The 22,153-nt window shown below is 37.4% G+C and overlaps 1 protein-coding gene across 4 annotated transcripts in view; it reads left to right on the top strand.

The window, feature by feature from the left end:
- The window catches only part of HMGCLL1 (3-hydroxy-3-methylglutaryl-CoA lyase like 1), a 140,171-nt gene that overhangs the window by 3,763 nt on the left and 114,255 nt on the right, over window positions 1-22,153 (top strand). Inside the window, exons 2-3 of one of the 4 annotated variants that reach the window (XM_068558157.1) lie at window positions 9,440-9,462; window positions 20,802-20,869. The exons of the other annotated variants lie outside the window; for them this stretch is intronic. Coding sequence (XP_068414258.1) covers window positions 9,440-9,462; window positions 20,802-20,869 — 91 coding nt within the window. The remainder of the gene's footprint in view (window positions 1-9,439; window positions 9,463-20,801; window positions 20,870-22,153) is intronic. 4 annotated transcript variants of the gene reach the window in all.

The following is a 22,153-nucleotide window of genomic DNA, read 5'->3' on the forward strand; positions in this document are numbered from 1 at the left end:
ATCTGTCGATGGACGTTTGGGTTGTGTCATCTTTTTATCTTATAGAATCTAGTCATACTTTGATGGAGAAAGAGTTGAAAATTGATTCTGGAAGCTGTTAAAAGATGCACAGAGCTTAACTATTTTTCCACTGTTCAATCTGGCAGAGGGAATCATGGGCAGGACCCCTAAGTTTTGAAATAATTTGGCTGCAGTTGGGACAGACAGAGTGCTCTATTTTGAAAGAATACTGTTCTAGTCAATAGAAAGATTCAAAACCTAGCCCTTTTTCTGCTACCAATATATTATTAAGATAAAATTAAATATTGTGTGTGTGTGTAAGTACAAATATGCACATTTGAAGTTTAGCAATTTATTACCAAATATAAAATGGGTCAATGTGAATTAAAGGCTTGCACTACCACAGCTCCACTAATTAAATTCTTTAGTTCTCTTCCTCTCCTTTTTTTTTGTAACTAATGGCATTGGTTTTTCAGAAGATTTCCTTAATAGACCAGGAGGTTAAAATTGAACCTTCTATGGTTCAAGCTATCTCTTAGGGCCTGTTTTATTTTCTATATTTGTCTCTGTTAAAATGGATATGATGAAGCTGGCTTAACTGGTGGTTTAAAGTTTGGATTAAAATTTAGGTTCCCTGTAAAGTAGTCCTTTGATTTCCAAGTGCTGCTTAAGCAGTAGCTAAATATCTTCATGTATTAATACCCCATCACAGCAATAAAATTCCCAAGGACCTAAATTCTATCATAAACAACACTTAAAATATATTAGTTTTTTAAAGACAAAATTGTAGATTATGTGAGATTAAATTTATAGTTATTTTACATTATATCCTGATCCTTTAAGTTACATTTGCTGTCAGCAAATATTATGATTCCAAGTATTTAGTGTTAAAAGGTCTCTTGAATTTAATTGGAATGTATAATATTTTTGCTTAAATTTAATTAAAAGGTTAAAGTGAGTATATGCTTTTCAGTTTACAACTCTGAAGCTGTTAGTACATTTACAAAATACCTTAGAGTGAGTGGGGAGGAATTTTCAGAAAGGAACCAAACTACCATCCCACTGTTTGTTTTCTGTTTGTCTCAGGTGTTCTTTTGTCCTTTACTGCCCTGTTTCTCTTTTTTGTGACTTCTTTTGAAATTATGTACATTTTAAAATTCATTTTTCCCTTGGGTTGGCTTGTTAGTTATGTGCTATTTTTATGGTACTGGTAGTTGCTACCCATAAGATGTCAATGTACAACCTTGACTTATTAAAATATTATATAAATTAGTTCTATTGCAACTTATTAAAAATATGATAATTTAACTCCCTTCACTGCCTTCGCTTTCTATATTGTTGTTGTATATATTAATTTTCTACATGGTATATTTGTAATATGTATTTATAGTCAATATACATTTGTATCTATGCACATATTTCCTCTTTCCTTTGCTCTTTATTGCTTTCTTCATCTCCATTCTTTCATCTGAAATTATTTCCCTTCAACTAGAAATATTTGCTTTAATATTTTCTTTAGTAAAAATCTGGTGGTGATAATTTCTTTCAGTTTTTCTTTGCCTGAATTACATTTATGTATATACGTGTGCAATGTGCATAGATATAATGAATATTGAGTATAAATATATGTTCCATATAAAGAATTAGAATACATGACATGACAGAGGTATGAAATGCAGATTTCTCAACAGATAAAATGGAAACCAGAGACAAACCAGAGGGAAATCAGCTGTTAGTTTTACTTTTAGTTCTTTGATGATAATATATCTTTCATTCTCTTCTTGTTATCTTTGGTTTCCAACAGTATGACTATGATGAGTTGACCGGTAGCTTCTTTATATCTGATAATGGTTCATAGCACTACTTGGATCTTGATGCTTGTTGGCTTCCATATGTTTTGGAAATTTTTCAATCAATTCTCTTCAACTATTGCTTCTGTTTCTTTTTTTAACCACCCCCCAACTTGGACCTATAGCTTGAAGAATCTTAGAATGTTCCTTGTGACCCATTTATTTCTTATACTCATTTTTTGTATTTTTTATCTTTTTTTTCTCACCATGTTCAGTCTGAATATTTTTTCTCACCTATTCCATTTCACTAATTTCCTCTTTAGCTTTGTCTAATTTGCTGCTGATTTAGTGTGAGTTCTTAATTTTAGTTATATTTTTGAATTAATGGACTTCTATATGGTTTTTAAAACCAATTTTTAGTTCTCTGCCACAATTCTCTGTCTTATCAAGAATTCTTGAATACTTATCAGTTATTTTAAGTTCCATGTCTGGTAACTCCAATATTCAGATCTCCAGTGGGTCTCTTTCATGTATCTTTCCTCTTGCAATGCCTACTAATTTTTCAGTTTAGGTAGGACACCTGTTATGAAAATGTTATAGACATAATTTGAGGCTCTGAGTCATACTGTCCTCCAGAAATGATTACCTTCCCCCCACTCCCTTTTGCCCACCCTCTACACCCTGCCTCTGGCAACCACCAGTCTGTTCTCTGTATCTAATTTTTTTTTTTTTTTTAAGATTCCACATATAAGTACTTGTCTCTTTCTGTGTGACTTATTTTGCTTAGCATAATACCCTCAGGGTCCATCAGGTAGCAAATGGCATGATTTCCTTCTTTTTATGACTGAATAATTTGCCTTTGTGTAGATATATACACCATATTTTCTTTATCCATTCATCTGTCAACGGGTACTTGGGTTGTTTTCATGTCTTGGCTATTGCAAAGAGTGCTGCAATGAACATGGGGGTGCAGATATCTGTTCAAGATAATGATTACCTTTCCTTGGGATAAATAGCTAGAAGTAGAATTGCTGAATCATATGATAGTTTTATTTTTAATTTTTTGAGGAACCTTCATGATGTTTTCCATAGTAGCTGCACCAATTTACATTCCCATTGACAGTGCACAAGGGTTCCCTTTTCTCCACATCCTCACCAACACTTATTCCTTGTCATTTTGGTAATAGCCATTCTTATGGGTGTGAGGTGCAGGAAGGATTGATTATCTTTTGTTTCTAGCAGGCAATAAGTGCAAGGGTAGCTTACCTTAAGCCAATCAGATATTTAGCTGATTCAAGGCTGGACCTACTTCATTTGTTAGGGCTTGTCTTTTCTCTTCACACTTACTTTTATTTTGTTGCTCTCCAGGGGTTCTAACTAAAAGCCTAGAGTGTTTACCAGAATGTCTTCTACTTGTTGAACCTGAACTCAAAAATATTTCCTCCCCAACTTCTAAGACTCCTGGAAGCTCTGATGGTCTTCTCAGCTTCTCACCTGATTGCATAGAATTGGCGAATGCCTCAAGAGGAAAGTTCATGCTGAATTTTGGTATCACCCCTCTGTGTTTTTCTTCTGCTAGTATCTTGGCCACTGAAGTACACCCTCCCTTGGAGACTCCTAAGGCTATCAAACAAGTGTTTTTCAGTAATATTTTCACCAGATTTTCTGGTTCTCTGTGAGAAGTTTGTTCTGAACAAGCTAGTTAAAAAATTACTAATATAACAGGGGAAATATTAAAAAAAACGCTTATTTTGCAATATAATTGGAATTGAAAAAATATATTCATTTACCATATTACAAAGCTTTTGAAGTGGTTACATTCCAGGTAATATGCAAACTGTTGAGAGTAACAATTTGTGTATTTATTTTTCAAGCTTTATTGAGATATAATTGACATATAACATTGTGTAAGTTTAAGGTATACAAATTTGATACATTCATATATTGCAAAATGATTGTCACCATAGCGTTGGCTAACATCTGCATCACATCACATAATTACCATTTCTTTTTTGTGCTGAGACCATTTAGGATTTACTCTCGTAGCAGCTTTCAAGAATATAATATATTATTAACTGTAGTGTTAATCACTATGCTGTGCCTTAGATTCCTAGAACTTATTCATCTTATAGCTTGAACTTTGTATAGAGTAACAATTTAAAGTCCAAAAATTGAATAAAATGATTGGCTGCTTCATGAAAAAGTAATATTTTACAGAAAAACTGACTTATAATGATTTTCACTATAAGTAAAAATTGTGAAAGATAGAGAAGATATTTTTTAAAGATAAAAATTAATATGCTGCCTAAATTATCTTGCTTTAGGGAAACTGTATGCTATTTACTCCCTCTTTAAGTGTGACATAGTTCAATAAAATTTGTTAAATGAATGAATGAATCAATGAGTGATTAAATTTACAGTATTTTATCTCTATTGGCATGAGATTATTTCGGATCTTTCCATTTAATGGCCCTGAAGTGGGTAAAAATATTTCCTTCTTATTATTAACCTTTTCTTTACAATGCTATCTTTTGCTTTGTCTTGATTCGTTCCTGGTTCATATTCAATATACATTGGGCACTGCCTAACTGCTTTACATGCCATAACTCAATCCCCGTAACAATCCATTTTATAGATTTAGTAACTGGGATACAGAAACATTAAATAATTTGTTCATGGTCAGTAGTTGATGATCTAGGAATTGAATTCAGTCAGCTGAGGTTCCAGAGCTCCCAGTTTTCACCACTATACCAGTGCTTCCTGACCTTTCTGGTGATAGGAGTCAACGGAGGTGTTTATTAAATGTGCTAGAAATTCGGATTCAGTAGCTCTGTGTTGGAGCCCAGCTCTCACTGTTTTTGCTTCACCTACGTTTTGGGAAATGCTGGACTGAGTGATGCTGCTGCCCCTTCATCCCTGTATCTTCTGTCAAAGGGTCAGCTGTAGGCTCATGTTTCCTCTAATCTGTCTTCTGAGAGCTCCTGGCTCCAGCCCATGAAAGACTCCTATGAGTTTTGACTTCCCTTCTCTCCTCTTTGAAGGTGAGACTAGAGTTCTGCCTGGAATAGAATTGCATTGGATGCATAAGGAAAAACAACTTGGTTTCCAATAAATTTCCTGTTCCCTCCCATCTCCAATACTTTCTGTCCTTGGATTTCTGTTAGCTCCTCACTTCCTTGCTTTCTCTCCTTCCAGCTGGCTTTCACATCCTTTCCTCCCCCTGCTCTGTGTTCTTGTTTTTTTCATTAGCTCTGAGCTCCTCCAAGTCTTCTGGCTTCCTTTCTGCTTATTCACTCTGGGCTGTAACTTTCCCTGACCCTTTCTTCTTTCCTCATTTTCCTCTTCCAAGTTTAGCTTTTATTTTTGTTTCTTTTGATTTTCCCTCCTCAACCAAGGGGCTAGACTGTGCAGACCCATAACTTGATGGGTCACTTTTATGGAGCACATGGTATTTAAAAGAGATCATACAAACTCATATATGTGGGGAATATCATTTTAGAAGAAATTCTGATTTGAAAGTGTTGTCCAGCCTGCTTGAAGACCTCACAGTAAAAGCAACACAAGTAAACAAGTTTCCTGGTCTCACAATTGTTAGTTTAAGTAGGAGATGCAAATTTGCTGCTACACGGGTGAGCCATATTTAACCTCTGGAAATGTTTTGTTTGGTCAAGACTACACTTAAAAGATAAGTACATATGAATGCCTTAAACAGGATTTGTACACTTTACTCATATACTTAGCTACCTTGGGCACCCAGGTTATCTTCCTGTGCATGTGGATATTTGATTCTGTGGTCCTTACTGGACAATTACATGGGGATGCTTTAATGAGACCATCCAGGACAGTTCTAAACATTGGCATATTTTCCAATAGTGTAGAGTGTAATCATAATCATTCAGCAGGCAGGAAGTTGTCTTTAAATTACCAGGAGTTTGCCATTTTTCCCTTTGGGACCATCTTCCTTTTCATAGTGATCAGAATTCATTCCTAAATGAAGGCTCAGGTGTTTGGGAATTTCTTCTCCTGGATCTAACCATATGTACGAGCCAATGTTTATGTTCTTTTCTCATAGAAAATAAATATTGATCACCAGATCTTATTCCTAAACACATTCATTCTGAAATTAGACTGATTTTTACTTGAATTTTACTGGAGGATAATTTAAAAAGTTATTCAGGTTCCTAGAGGTATATTTTGGACTTTTTTTTTTTCATGTAATTTATGTAAAAGCCAAGATTAGCACGAATGGAAAAGCTCTCTGAAAAATATAAAACTTAAGTGAAAGCTGTTGTTTCTAGGTAGTGATGAAGGGGCTGGAGCTGTGAGTTGCAATCATGCTTTAGAAAGGAGGAGCTGACACTTCTCCGCCTGCTCCAGGGAGGGGAAGAGCTGTACCCTGGCCCTGACGCTTGCCGGGTGGTGAGGATGCTGTGGGGCAGGAGGGCCAAGTGTCACATGGGAGGTAGAACCACTGGAGATTCTGTCCCAGGGGTGCAGCTCAGGCCACGTTTTCATTCTTCATTGCTGTGTTCCTCTGAATGCTCATTTCTTGGCTTTGCTTTTTATTTGGATCACTTCCCCTCACCCCCCACCCCCCACAATCCTTTCTTGCAATTCAGTTAAACACAAGCCTGTACATTTATTTTAATTCAGGGCCAGGGAAGTTAATGATGATGATTGTAGTCTATGTGGTAAATATATATGTGTATGAATATAACATATCAATCTGTATCTGTATCTGTGTTTATCATTCTGTAGCTGCATCAACTACCTATCTATCTGTCATCCATATATCATCTATCTCTCTCTCTCTATCATCCATCCATCTATCAATCAATCTATATATCTGTCATCAATCTATTATCTATCATCTATCTATCTATCATATATCTAAGCTACTCTCTCTTACAAGAAAAAAATAATTTAAAGGTCCCTAATGTTAAAAATTGCCTTAACTATAGCTATCTATCACCCATCTGTCATCTATCTATCATCTTTCATCCATCGTCCATCCATCCATCCATCAATAAATCAATCATCCATCTATCATCTATCTATCTGTCATCCATCAAGCAATCAATCAATCAATCTATGTATCTATCTATGTATGTATCTATTTTTCATATATCTAATCTTTTACAAAAAATAATAATTTAAAGATCCTTAATTTAAAAAATTGCCTTATTATTACTTTCATACTTGATTTGAAGATGGATACTAGCCTTTTACTTGTGGTGAAACTTTTTTTTACAAGTGTTTCTCTGTGTTCTTCACTGCTGCCCCTGCCAACCCCAGTTCTTGAATACTGCTCAGCGGACCCATGTTTGTTTTCTGCATTGAAGCCCAGTTCCTTCCCAAAGATGGTTGAGTAGGTGGAAACATCTCTTTAGTGAATATGTACTATTTGCAGTGCTAGACTGAGGTCTTCTCAAGGAGTGAAACTATGTTTTATTTACCTTTTCTGTTATCCAGAAGACTTAAGTACTTAGATCCTGGTAAATGTTTGCAGAATAAATTAGTTTTGATATGGTAAAAATTCATTCATAGAGTAAACTTCAGCTGGTTTAAGCCACATTCATTGACTTTCTGATTGGCAAAAATATGTATTTAATTATATCAAAGCTATTATTTTTGTAAACAAGAATTAGTAGCTTTCACTCTTATTTTTTTTTTTGTATTGGAATAGAATGTCTGTTTTTTTTAAATTCATGTATTCATTTTGGAAGTTTGAAAGTCTATTTTTTTCTTTCATGGCTATCATTGTAAAGGTCAAAAAAAAGTAGACTCTAGCTTTTCATTCACTTTCCATGTCTAGGTTTTTATTAGGTTAATCCACAAAGCGTATGATATGCATCTTCTCATAACTCCATTTGACAGGAGAAGGAGTAGAAACGTCGAGGGGTATAATGATACCCTCAGGGTGATGCAGCTTCTCTGTTGCAGTGTGTAAGATATGGTCTCCGGTGTTGGATTCAGCATTTGGGCTGAGTATCCTACTGATAGCACATCAAATGTCACCTTATGCTTGCAACTTTCCAAGTCAAGCTTTCTTGGATTTGTGAAGTAGGGAAATGCAGATGGAAGGAAACTTCAGCTAGAGAAAAATGCCTTTAATATAAGTTTCACACTGTGAAATCAGCCTTTCAGAAAGTCTTTTTGGTGAACTTTATTAACAACTGATGGGGTCTAGGAAGCTTGGAAGACAAGGAGTCAGGAAACCCCGAAGAGAACATGTCTGTCAGACGTCTTTCCTTCTGGGGTTTCCTTCCAGATGGATCTTGAAGGAAGTGGAGGGGCTCTCTGCCACTACTTTTGTATCTCTGTAACCCACTGGATGTGCAGAGTTTGGCATCCACTTTTAAAATTCTTTCCTCAATCTATATTTATTTCACTGTGAAATAGAAGCCGATCATAGCTGAATGTTGAAGTCAAAATATGAATCTTATTTTAGTTAGACACAATTTCTACCTTTTGAGAATTTTTACGTAGGGACCAAGGATTCTCTGATTTTTAAAATGCTATGTCACTGTTCAAACCTTGCGTTTTGCAGAAAGCTGTGGACCTGATCACACATAAAAGCTGAGGGCAATTTGGAATTCTCTTTGCCTAGATTTTAGGGGTGGGTTTAAAAGACATTTGCAGAACCTGTGGAGAAACAGATGGAGTGATTCAGAGGTTCACTCGTGAATGTCTGCTGTCACTTAGTTCCCATTCCCGTATGACAAGATTTTAATATTTAATTCACTGTAATTCTGCTGAATGTATGCTCTAGAAAATGTTGAAGGGAAAACTTGAGCTAAAGGAGATGGAACAGAAGCTTGCATAAACACTCATCTCTAGAGAGCTGAATCTCTTAAATCTATTTGCTCTCCGAAGCATTATATAGATGCTGACCTTTTGATGGGAATGCCATAGTGATAGCCAGTTATTATTTAGGGGCAGGAGTATTATTTTAGAATACTTGCAATAGACTTGCAACTGGCTTATTGCATGGGACAAATTTAAGAATATATGAGAGACATAATATTATGCTAATTGTTAATAGAATATTATTAATAAGAGTTTAGGAAATTATATGATGATGATGATACCACCAACCACTCTTTTTTTAAAAAATTATTTTATTGAACTATTCTTGATTTACAATGTTATGTTAATTTCTGCTGTACAGCAAAGTGATTCAGTTATACATATATATTTTTCATATTCTTTTCCATAATGGTTTATCACAAGATACTGAATATAGTTCCCTGTGCTATGTAGTAGGACCTTGTTGTTTATCCATTCTATATGTAAAAGCTTGTATCTGCTAATCCCAACCTCCCACTCCATCCCTCCCCCACTCCCCTTCCCCCTTGGCAACCACAAGTCTGTTCTCTATGTCTGTGAGTCTGTTTCTGTTTCATAGGTAGATTCATTTGTGTCATATTTTAGAGTCCACATGTAAGTGATATCATATGATATTTGTCTTTCTCCATCGGACTTACTTCACTTCGTATGATAATCTCTATGTCCATCCATGTTGCTGTGAATGGCATTATTTCATTCTTTTTTATGGCCAAGTAATATTCCATTGTATATATGTGCCACATCTTCTTTATCCATTCATCTTTCGGTGGACATTTAGGCACCAAACCACGCTTTATCAGCAAAGTTTGCTAAGGAATTTGCATACTTTCTGAACTCTTATAGTCCTGCAAAGAAGGTCCTGTGATTTTCATTTTTAATATGAGGAAAGGGAGTGAATAATATTTACTTTCTCCAGGTCAAATACCTGGTAGAGGCACTGGATTTGAATCTGTGTAAGGTTCCAAAGCCTGTATTTCTTCACTACATCACGTCAGTCAATTGAACAGTAGGAACTTCAGTTATAGGAAAATTATTTTGTACTCATTTGTTGTAATGTGTTTTCTTTTTAACATATTAGTAAAGTTCTAGCTTAATCTATCACTGCAGTTGGTTACAAATGGCTTAAGATGATATAGCTTAGCTTTGAACTGTAGTTTATTTTGAGATCCAGCATTTGAAGCCTGAGGTGGATGGACCTGAATAAATCACTTTTCTTCAGAGACAAGTTATTCAGATTTTTTATGATGATTCCAAAGACTTTTGTGACTTTTCATGATCTCCTCCTTTCACTCTGATCTACCAGCAGCCTTCTCTTTCTCCTGAGCTCAGGTTAATAGTTTTACAGGATATTTCTGAGACATGCATCCTTCCTTAGTTTTTTAGTAAGTAGGTCAAATGAGCAAGTACCATCATATCAAAAAGGTCAGATTTATTTAAAATGTATTGTTGCCTATATACCAAATATTGTGTATGCAGACTTCATATACATATTGAAAGTTCCTGGATAACTTCTGTCAGAAAAATCTATTTACTTTAACCGTTGAATCTTTATTCTTTTTTTTTGAGTGGCCATCCAAAACCATAGTGTGTAGAGAAAAGGCATATTACAATGCAACAAAACAAAAAACAACTCAGTGACCTAACATGTTCTGAAGTACTCTTGTGAGGTTAATAAAATTTTTTATTAATAAGACATGGGTTGTTTGAAGCATAGAAAATAATAATTTTCTGTCATTTGCAAAGCAGTTGTTTTAATGCCAAGAATGTGCCCTCAGGAGAAGGACTTCAGTATCTTCCATTTGAGAAACTCAGCCTGAGTAACTCAGGAACCAGAGCCAGTCACGTTAGGACTGAACACGAGTTACGACTGAACACTCTCACACCGCGCTTTCCTGCAGTTTTCCTATCCTTGCATTACTGCTTAGCGTTTCTCAAACCTGGGCTGGGAGTGCAGATTGGTGAGGGGTCAGGAGCTCCCATGGCCCCTTTCCCTCTCCATGGGGCTGCCTCAGTTCCAGGGAGTCTCAGGCTTGGAGGTTGCACCATCCACCTCTGGGGAAGCTGCAAGTCCCCGGATAGTTGATGCCACTTTTCTTTTTCCTAAAAGCAAGTGTGAAAGAAGACCAGCAACTCCTTCTCAAACTTGGGAAGGAGAAGACAAAGACGATCCTTGTCATTCATTTTGTGTGAACTCCTATTTAGCTATCAATAATTTTAATGAAGCCACATGTAAAACTTGGTATCAAATGATTTAACTAGTCAAACTACATATAATAACCATCTTCTGTTTTCAGATTCATAGTTTAGTTGGAGGCATTTTCTGTTGAACAGTAGGGACAGCAAAAAGTGAATGCTGAGAACTCTTTTATTTCTTTATTGAAGTATAGTTGATTTACAATGTTGTGTTAATTTCTGCTGTGCAGCAAAGTGATTCAGTTATACATATATATACATTCTTTTAAAATATTCTTTTCATTATGGTTTATCACAGGATATTGAATATAGTTCCCTGTGCTATACAGTAGGACCTTGTTGTTTATCTATTCTATATATAATAGCTTACATCTGCTAATCCCAACCTCCAACTCCATCCCTCCCCCAACCCCCTCCCCCTTGGCAACCACAAGTCTGTTCTGAGAACTCTTTTAGAAAGTTTGAAATAATTAAACTGAACTGAGACATACTATAACATAATGATATCTTATTAATTTCCAGGAAGGAAAAGTAAGTGTGAAAAAATTGAATATGTGCCTAATCATTAGTAAAATATATAAATCTCATATACCATAGAATTCACAGGAATTGAAAGTCAGAAAAACTGAACAGATTCTTATACAGTTTTGCTATTTGTATTACTGTCGAGGCAGAGTGTAATCATATTCAGTCTAGAGGCTGTGTGTTTTATTTTTTCCATTTTGGCTTTAACATCCCTGCCAGCATATATCAATATTTTCCTAGAACACTAGTTTATAATTTATTAGTTATTATTAGCTAAAAATTTGAATACTTTTCAAGTGTCGATAAATTTTAGTTGCTCTAATTTTCATGAAGGCAAAAATTTATGGCTCATGAACTTGTTCTTATATATATATATATATATATATATATATATATATATATATATATATATATATATATATTTATCAACTTGTGCATGAAAAAGACGCCATCCGTATCCAAACATGTCTGCAAGTGCATGGATGTAGATCTTCAAGTATGTAGGTTTATGTCTATGAATATAAATGAGTATATATTTATTACTGTTGAGTGAATGGGAATATATCAAAGCATAAATTTTGGAGTTAGAGCACTTGGGGAAATTCTGACCTGGGATAGTTGAGGACATTGTGTATGAGATTGATATGATAAGAGCTGAGAGGAACCCCTGAAAAGTGGGAGTGTAGGACAAGACATTCATTAGGATAGAATCTTCCACAATGCAGCTCTGTTTGTCCTGCCTGCCTTGTAGTTGACTGCTTAGCCTGTTCTGCTGTCATCTTTGACGGTCCTTGAGACTTCAATATACTATCTCAAATAAGTTTTCAAATGACCATTTTAAGTTATTAGATTTGTAGTATGTGACTTTGGACTCTTATTACTGCTAACTGAACCCACCTAAGGTTTGAGGTCCCAGCCCCTTCCCTCCACAAGGACTAAAAGGAGACCCCTTGAGGGCAGGTGGCCTGGTGGTAGGGGCAGCAGATCCTGAGGCCTTTTCTGAACAACCATCTTTCATTCTCTCAAACTACCCAGCATTAAAATAGTTTCTGTGTGTGTATGTATTTCTTTTAGTGATCTCTAATACACATAGATGTTCCTGTTATTGGTATTTATAAAATACCACTGGACATTTAAAGAGGGATAAAAAGTTTAAATGATTCGGGGCTTCCCTGGTGGCGCAGTGGTTGAGAGTCTGCCTGCCAATGCAGGGGACATGGGTTCGAGCCCTAGTCTGGGAAGATCCCACATGCCGCAGAGCAACTAGGCCCGTGAGCCACAACTACTGAGCCTGCGCATCTGGAGCCTGTGCTCTGCAACAAGAGAGGCCACGATAGTGAGAGGCCCGTGCACCGCTATGAAGAGTGGCCCCTTCTTGCCGCAACTAGAGAAAGCCCTCGCACAGAAACGAAGACCCAACACAGCCAAAAATAAATAAATAAATTAAAAAAAAAAGTTTAAATGATTTGTGAACTTTGTAAAGAGATATTATAGAATTGAGAATCTGGTATTATGGTTTAAAATCTCATTCATTTTTGACTCTAGTGTATGCTGAGAAGACCGGCTTGGAATGGTCCAAGTGAGGAAAGAGAAATCATTTCCACTTAGGAATAAAATAGTGGCATTTGAAAGGAAGACGTTAGAAAGTGCGATTCAAGGTACAGAATTAGAATGGGTATTAATATAACAATTGGAATTTTAATTTTATCAGTTTAACATTATATTGATAGAGGGATTTTATTGATTTTATAGTTGATGGTGATGGGCTGTTAGTTAAGTATAATCATATAGATTTTTAAACAAAATTTATTGAAGTAGAGTTGATTTAAAATGCATTAATTTCTGCTGTACAGCGAAGTGACTCAGTTATACACATATATACATTCTTTTTCATATTCGTTTCCATTATGGTTTATCACAGGATATTGAATATACTTCCCTGTGCTATACAGTAGGACCTTGTTGTTCATCCATTCTATATATAATAGTTTGCATTTGCTAATCCCAAACTCCTAATCCATCCCTCCCCCGCCTTTGGCAACCACAAGTCTGTTCTCTGTGTCTGTGAGTCTGTGTCTGGTTCTTAGATAATTCATATAGTTTTTTTAAAAAAGTTGGCTTAAGATAGAGCAGAGGATTTCCAAATAGAAGCTGACTTTGCTTAGATGGAAGGCGAAAGACTAATTAGTCATTGCATGTAACCTGTTTGTTAAGTATTCCTCTAAGGGGAAATTGAAAATCAGTCACTATAGTTTATTTTTCAATAGAAATTGAAAAGAACATTGATTTATTGCCTAAAGTGGCTGAGAAAGTTTGCATCCAACTTTAGCAGAACCATGCACAATTTTTTTTTTTTCTATTTTGATGTTCCAGTCTGCAGATGTTAGCTGTTTTGTGAGGAAACAATGGTGTTAGCTCTGAGTTTTCTTGGAAAGAAAGAGCTTAAAAGCTTTGGAGTGCTGCACTCACAGTCTGCCCAGCCAATTGACCATGATGGAATATTCAGGAAGTCCATGGGGAGTCATTCCATGGCAGCATCTGGAAGGAAACAATAAGTGGCTGGATGGTTTACTTTTCAGGCAAATGATTAAGAGGCGATTAAGGGAAGGTGTTAGGATGTGAGGGAGGGAAGGAGCACTGAAGGTGTATATATAATATGGAGTGGAGGGATTATGGAAAAGACTTAACAGAATGAACCGTAGATCACAGCAGAATTTAGAAAAAGCTGGAATTGGAATTTGGACAGACCAGCTTAGAGGTATCACGTGAAATAGAACACGAGATTCACATAATACAGAACATACTGGGACATGTTTTTTTGGAACAGTAAAGGACAGCGATAATGTCTCGTTATTCCGAGCCACTGGAAATAACGTCTTAAAAGTTGGAAAGACATCCCGCTCTTACACCTCTGCAGTCTTACTCTGATTATATTGGCCCTACTTTAAAATCCTAAGAAAGCTCTGGGTTTTGGAAATGGAAATCCAAGGCTTTAATCAAGCGAGGGGTTTTACTTTAGCAGTTTGGTGCTAACTCATTCATAATGTGTAAAGACAGCGTTGCTTTAAACTGTTTTACACAATCTCTCCTTCCTGCCCTTCCCTCTTGCCTACTCACAGTTCCCCACTCCCAACTGCAAATGAATGAATGAGTGAATAAAGGGAGGAATGAATGAGTGAATAAAGGGATGAATGAATTAGTGAATAAAGGGATGAATGAATGAATGAATAAAATTCTCTTTTCAGTTTAGATGATAGGGGGTGAAAGATAGTTTATTTCTCCCCAAAAGGCTCATGTTTATCCTTAAAAGCAAAATCAAGTTTCCTCTGAATACAAGTTTTTCTTCTTGATACCAGATACTTGAGCATCTGGAAGAGTCAGATATTAGAGAGAAAGATAAGGCAATGTTATGGAAGTGAGTGGCTCTACCCGCAGTCATCCCTTCCAGAAATCACTTAAAGATCATTTAATCTCAATGTATGGAGACTCAGCAGACACAAGACTCCATCTCTACTCAAGGCTCAAAATCTAAGAGTTGGGTTTCATTAGCCAGGATGTGTAAACACTGCAACACACAACTGCACATTTTCCGTGCCTCAAAATCATCACAGGTGATTTCTTGCTCAAGTCCAGGTTGGATGATTTGACAATTCAGTGAGCCAAAGTCTTTCTTCTTGTGGCACTGCCCTGCTCTAGGTCCTTGCCATTTAGAGGAGGGGGAGAGAGACCAGGGGAAAGACATATCTACTTCTTACCACTTCTGGAGTGAAGTGACACACTTTGCGTTGCCCCATTGTCCAGAACTCACTCGAATGGTTCCACTGGATGTGAGTGTGTGCATGGTAGGCTCTACCAGAGAGACTTAACCTTCCTGTCACAGCTCTAGGCAGGCTCTTTTTCTGGATGATAAGAAAGCGTAAATCTAATTAGGCACTTTCAAGGACAAACTAACTGGGCAGATTAAAGAGAGGGCTGTATATGTAGTATTTGCTTCTCAATAAAACTTTGGAACAAAAAGTCCCATTGAATTCCCCTTAAATACTTCTCTGGCTTCTCCTCCTGTCCAATCCTGGTGAACATCAGGCTCTTTAGACTGGCGTTCCCTGAGGACAGTCATTTCATCAGGTGGCCCTGAGAAGTCAAAACCTAAGGCAGCTCAGATTGCTAAAGTGTGTCTTAGGGTTGCTTCCACTGGTAGGTGAAAGAGATGGGAATGCCAACATGCCCAACATTTGTTCAGGGCTAGCCCTGATAGATAGATAACCAGGATCATAGTCCTGCCAGATTAAGTACCAGGTCAGGCAAGTTCTGATGAGATTTGGGAAGGAGCAGCAGTTTGGATAATTCTGAGGATGGTGGACTCATTGAGGGATAGAAAGAACATTTTTAAAAAGAGTCAAGAAGCAGCTTTGGGGGGAGAAAGGTTGAGAACAGGGCTCCTATTTCACATTGCCTGGAGCTTACCCTCATTTCCAGAGAAATGCTCTATAGAAGCAGAGACTGGAAAAAGCTTAGTTTCTGGGGGGTGGTCCATGTATTGAGATATAGGGGTTCTGGGAGGGGTGGCTTTGCTTATTTGTGGTTGTTCTTTGTCATTGTAGTCACATGTAGTCACATGAGAATTACATGCCATGGGGGACAGGAAGCTTGATCTTTAGTGTGAAAGCTGTGCATTCTGGTGTGTTGAGGAGGGACGTGGAATATAATTAAGTATGTATTTCTTCCAAGTAAATTTACAGGGGTAATTTAAGTGAGATGATCACATAATATGGTCCAAACACAGGCAAATTAAACTAAAAGGGAATAGTATTAATTACCCTCAGACATCAGGTGTAAATCAAGACCACCTCAAACTAAAAAGGATGGATGTATGGCCACCTTACTTTTATTTATTTTTAATTTAATTTTATTTTATTCTTGGCTGTGTTCGGTCTTCGTTGTTGTGCGTGGGCTTTCTTTAGTTGCGGTGAGCGGGAGCTACTCTTTGTTGTGGTGCAGGTGCTTCTCACTGCGGTGGCTTCTCTTGTTGTGGAGCATGGGCTCTAGGCACACGGGCTTCAGTAGTTGTGGCACAAGGGTTCAGTAGTTGTGGCTCGCGGGCTTTAGAGCACAGGCTCAGTAGTTGTGGTGCATGGGCTTAGTTGCTCCGTGGCATGTGGGATCTTCCCGGACCAGGGCTTGAACCCATGTCCCCTGCATTGGCAGGTGGATTCTTAACCACTGCGCCACCAGGGAAGTCCCGAGGCCACCTTAGTTTTAAGACAGTGATAATGCATTTATCTAACAATCACCCTTTTGAGTATTTAACAGCCCTCACTTTCAGAAAATTTCATCTTCATTCCCAACCTACTGTTTCAATTAATTCCTGTGCTAAATAAAAAGCAACAGAAACACTAGTCTTTGTAGGATAACACTTTACTTAGTAAGTTAGAAAATTGCCCGTTAGTTTTTATACTCAAGGCTAAATATTCCCAGTGCTTTTTATCCTCTCTCACCCTTTCTGTAAGCTGCTATTTTAATTGCTTTGCAGACCTTTCCTTAGTTCTCTGTCTCTTTAAATGGGGGCCAACCAAATCCTGGGTGAGGCAGGGGTATTTTAGACTAACCCCAATAGGTTACACTTTTATCTAAGTGTCCTGTTGCTCACTTGTTCAGCTTGAGAATAGAAGGTTGTGGAATGAATTAGACACAGTCTTCAAGGATATGAAGCACTGTTAAGTACAGTATGGAGACCAGCTGTACTGTATTCAGGCAACATAATTTATTGAGTAACACCCTACACCCCCAGTATACAGAGAACATTTAAGCAGGGCAAGATTTTGGCTTACAGGGAATGAACACACACACACACGATGTGATTTAGGAAGGATCAGAAATTCAAACCACCCCTCACCAGCCTGCTCACAGCCCCAACATGAGAGCCACTTCTGGGGTTCGAGATAAAGCATCTCTAGATGAAATTGACCACCTGGAAAGGAAGGCATGTATAATAAAGCCATTAGCGAGCGAACTCATCAGCTGGGCTCAGAGCCCTCTCGGGAAGCACAACATAACGTTTTACTCGGCGTCGGGGCCGGGAGGGGTCAGTGTGTTAGAAAGTTCAGCCCTCGGTGGGAGAGAAGCCATCTAGAAATCCCCAAATGCAGAGCTGGGGATTTTGATGACAAATACCGTCCTGGAAGATGGAGATGCCCCAGGCAACCTGGCATGTGGCTTTGTTGCTGGGGGCTGGCCTGGGATTAGCTGTCATAGGAAGTGTGACACAAGTGCGTGTGTGCCCTGGCTCTGGAGAGCATCCCCTAAAGTGGGAAACAGATTCAACACAGCCATATGGTACTTTCAAGCTTAGTAAATGGAAAAAAAAAAAAAATGCATCTTTGTATAAGACTATTTGGTATCAATTAGTAGCTGCAGGTGAACTCTCAATTTTGGATGCTAGGGAGTAAAACAGAACAAAATATTGGTGTTGTTAGGATGATTGAATTTAACTACGTAAAATGTGAGAAAGTTTCTTGTAGGAGAACAGTTAGTAGTATCCTGGGGGAAGTTAGAAAGGAGTTTCATGGAGAAGCAGATTTTTGAATATATTTAACAATTTTCTTTTTCTTATATTTGGGACTCTGAATTTTCCTCTTGTAAGTATTCTGACTTTATCTGAATTTTACATTATCAAACGTCCAGGGAGAATCAGGTATAAGGTTCTCAGCTGTCCTGCCCAGCCCAGTAAGACTGACTTTGTCAGGGTGAAATGTTCTTGAACCCTCAGGGTCTCCTCTTCCTTCTCTACCCAAACCATCCTAATCCAAGCTGCTGTCATTTCTCACCTGGATTATTACTGTGACCTAATTTTTGCTCTCCTTGTTTCCACTCTGTCCTCCTTTAGCCTATTCTCAGTACGGCAGCCAGAAGAAGCCCAGTACAATGTCCCTTAGATCATTCCTCTCCTCCAAAGCCCTCCAGTCCTTTTCCATCTGCCTGTGACTGAGTCTTTATCTGGGCCTTCTCTGTACTTCTGGTCCCTTTGTCTTTTTATTTTACTCCTTGCTTACTCTTTTTCCAGGCCTTCCAAGAACAGTAAATACATGAGATGCATTTCCCATGATCAGTACAGTGAACACTGCACTGGCTGTTAGAAGGCTGTTTCCCAGGATATCTGTAGAGCTTTGCACCTACCCCCATCACCCACCTCCTTCTGTTTTTTTTCTCAAAACACAACATTTTTTTTTAAACATCTTTATTGAAGTATAATTGCTTTACAATGGTGTGTTAGTATCTGCTTTATAACAAAGTGAATCAGTTATACATATACATATGTTCCCATATCTCTTCCCTCTTGCATCTCCCTCCCTCCCACCCTCCCCATCCCACCCCTCCAGGTGGTCACAAAGCACTGAGCTGATCTCTCTGTGCTATGCAGCTGCTTCCCACTAGCTATCTATTTTATATTTGGTAGTGTATATATGTCCATGACACTCACTTATCCTGTCACATCTCACCCCTCCCCCTCCCCATATCCTCAAGTCCATTCTCTAGTAGGTCTGTGTCTTTATTCCCGTCTTGCCACTAGGATCTTCATGGCCTTTTTTTTTTTTTTTTTCCTTAGATTTCATATATATGTATTAGCATACTGTATTTGTTTTTCTCTTTCTGACTTACTTCACTCTGTATGACAAACTCTAACTCCATCCACCTCATTACAAATACCTCCATTTCATTTCTTTTTATGGCTGAGTAATATTCCATCGTATATATGTGCCACATCTTCTTTATCCATTCATCCGATGATGGACACTTAGGTTGCTTCCATGTCCTGGCTATTGTAAATAGAGCTGCAATGAACATTTTGGTACATGACTCTTTTGGAACTATGGTTTTCTCAGGGTATATGCCCAGTAGTGGGATTGCTGGGTCATATGGTAGTTCTATTTGTAGTTTTTTAAGGAACCTCCATACTGTTCTCCATAGTGGCTGTATCAATTTACATTCCCACCAACAGTGCAAGAGTGTTCCCTTTCCTCCACACCCTCTCCAGCATTTATTGTTTCTAGATTTTTTGATGATGGCCATTCTGACCGGTGTGAGATGATATCTCATTGTAGTTTTGATTTGCATTTCTCTAATGATTAATGATGTTGAGCATTCTTTCATGTGTCTGTTGGCCATCTGTATATCTTCTTTGGAGAAATGTCTATTTAGGTCGTCTGCCCATTTTTGGATTGGGTTGTTCGTTTTTTTGTTATTGAGCTGCATGAGCTGCTTGTAAATCTTGGAGATTAATCCTTTGTCAATTGCTTCATTTGCAAATATTTTCTCCCATTCTGAGGGTTGTCTTTTGGTCTTGTTTATGGTTTCCTTTGCTGTGCAAAAGCTTTTAAGTTTCATTAGGTCCCATTTGTTTATTTGTGTTTGTATTTCCATTTCTCTAGGAGCTGGGTCAAAAAGAATCTTGCTGTGATTTATGTCATAGAGTGTTCTGCGTATGTTTTCCTCTAAGAGTTTGATAGTGTCTGGCCTTACACTTAGGTCTTTAATCCATTTTGAGTTTATTTTTGTGCATGGTGTCAGGGAGTGTTCTAATTTCATACTTTTACATGTATCTGTCCAATTTTCCCAGCACCACTTATTGAAGAGGCTGTCTTTTCTCCACTGTATATGCTTGCCTCCTTTATCAAAGATAAGGTGACCATATGTGCGTGGGTTTATCTCTGAGCTTTCTATCCTGTTCCATTGATCTATATTTCTGTTTTTGTGCCAGTACCAAACTGTCTTGATTACTGTAGCTTTGTAATATAGTCTGAAGTCAGGGAGCCTGATTCCCCCAGCTCCATTTTTCATTCTCAAGATTGCTTTGGCTATTCGGGGTCTTTTGTGTTTCCATACAAATTGTGAAATTTTTTGTTCTAGTTCTGTGAAAAATGCCAGTGGTAGTTTGATAGGGATTGCATTGTATCTGTAGATTGCTTTGGGTAGTAGAGTCATTTTCACAATGTTGATTCTTCCAATCCAAGAACATGGTATATCGCTCCATCTATTTGTATCATCTTTAATTTCTTTCACCAGTGTCATATAATTTTCTGCATACAGGTCTTTTGTCTCCTTAGGTAGGTTTACTCCTAGATATTTTATTCTTTTTGTTGCAATGGTAAACGGGAGTGTTTTCTTAATTTCACTTTCAGATTTTTCATCATTAGTGTATAGAAATGCAAGAGATTTCTGTGCATTAATTTTGTATCTTGCTACTTTACCAAATTCATTGATTAGCTCTAGGAGTTTTCTGGTAGCATCTTTAGGATTCTCTATGTATAGTATCATGTCATCTGCAAATACTGACAGCTTTACTTCTTCTTTTCCTATTTGGATTCCTTTTATTTCTTTGTCTTCTCTGGTTGCTGTGGCTAACACTTCCAAAACTATGTTGAATGATAGTGGTGAGAGTGGGCAACCTTGTTTTGTTCCTGATCTTAGTGGAAATGGTTTCAGTTTTTCACCATTGAGGACAATGTTGGCTGTGGGTTTGTCATATATGGCCTTTATTATGTTGAGGAAAGTTCCCTCTATGCCTACTTTCTGCAGGGCTTTTATCATAAATGGGTGTTGAATTTTGTCGAAAGCTTTCTCTGCGTCTATTGAGATGATCATATGGTTTTTCTCCTTCAATTTGTTAATATGGTGTATCACCTTGATTGATTTGCATATTTTGAAGAATCCTTGCATTCCTGGGATAAACCCCACTTGATCATGGTGTATGATCCTTTTAATGTGCTGTTAGATTCTGTTTGCTAGTATTTTGTTGAGGATTTTTGCATCTATGTTCATCAGTGATATTGGCCTGTAGTTTTCTTTCTTTGTGACATCTTTGTCTGGTTTTGGTATCAGGGTGATGGTGGCCTCGTAGAATGAGTTAGGGAGTGTTCCTCCCTCTGCAATATTTTGGAAAAGTTTGAGAAGGATAGGTGTTAGCTCTTCTCTAAATGTTTGATAGAATTCACCTGTGAAGCCATCTGGTCCTGAGCTTTTGTTTGTTGGAAGGTTTTTAATCACAGTTTCAATTTCTGTGCTTGTGACTGGTCTGTTCATATTTTCTCTTTCTTCCTAGTTCAGTCTCGGCAGTTTGTGCATTTCTAAGAATCTGTCCATTTCTTCCAGGTTGTCCATTTTATTGGCATAGAGTTGCTTGTAGTAATCTCTCATGATCTTTTGTATTTCTGCAGTGTCAGTGGTTACTTCTTCTTTTTCATTTCTAATTCTATTGATTTGAGTCTTCTCCCTTTTTCTCTTGATGAGTCTGGCTGATGGTTTATCAATTTTGTTTATCTTCTCAAAGAACCAGCTTTTAGTTTCATTGATCTTTGCTATTGTCTCCTTCATTTCTTTTTCATTTATTTCTGATCTGATCTTTATGATTTCTTTCCTTCTGCTAGCTTTGGGGTTTTTTTGTTCTTCTTTCTCTAATTGCTTCAGGTGCAAGGTTAGGTTGTTTATTCGAGATGTTTCCTGTTTCTTGAGGTAGGTTTGTATTGCTATAAACTTGCCTCTTAGCACTGCTTTTGCTGTGTCCCATAGGTTTTGGGTCGTCGTGTCTCCATTGTCATTTGTTTCTAGGTATTTTTTGATTTCCCCTTTGATTTCTTCAGTGATCACTTCATTATTAAGTAGTGTATTGTGTAGCCTCCATGTGTTTGTATTTTTTACAGATATTTTCCTGTAATTGATATCTAGTCTCATAGCATTGTGGTCAGAAAAGATACTTGATACAATTTCAATTTTCTTAAATTTACCAAGGCTTGATTTGTGAC

Source organism: Eschrichtius robustus, chromosome 12, assembly GCF_028021215.1.
Source record: "Eschrichtius robustus isolate mEscRob2 chromosome 12, mEscRob2.pri, whole genome shotgun sequence".
NCBI lineage: Eukaryota > Metazoa > Chordata > Mammalia > Artiodactyla > Eschrichtiidae > Eschrichtius > Eschrichtius robustus.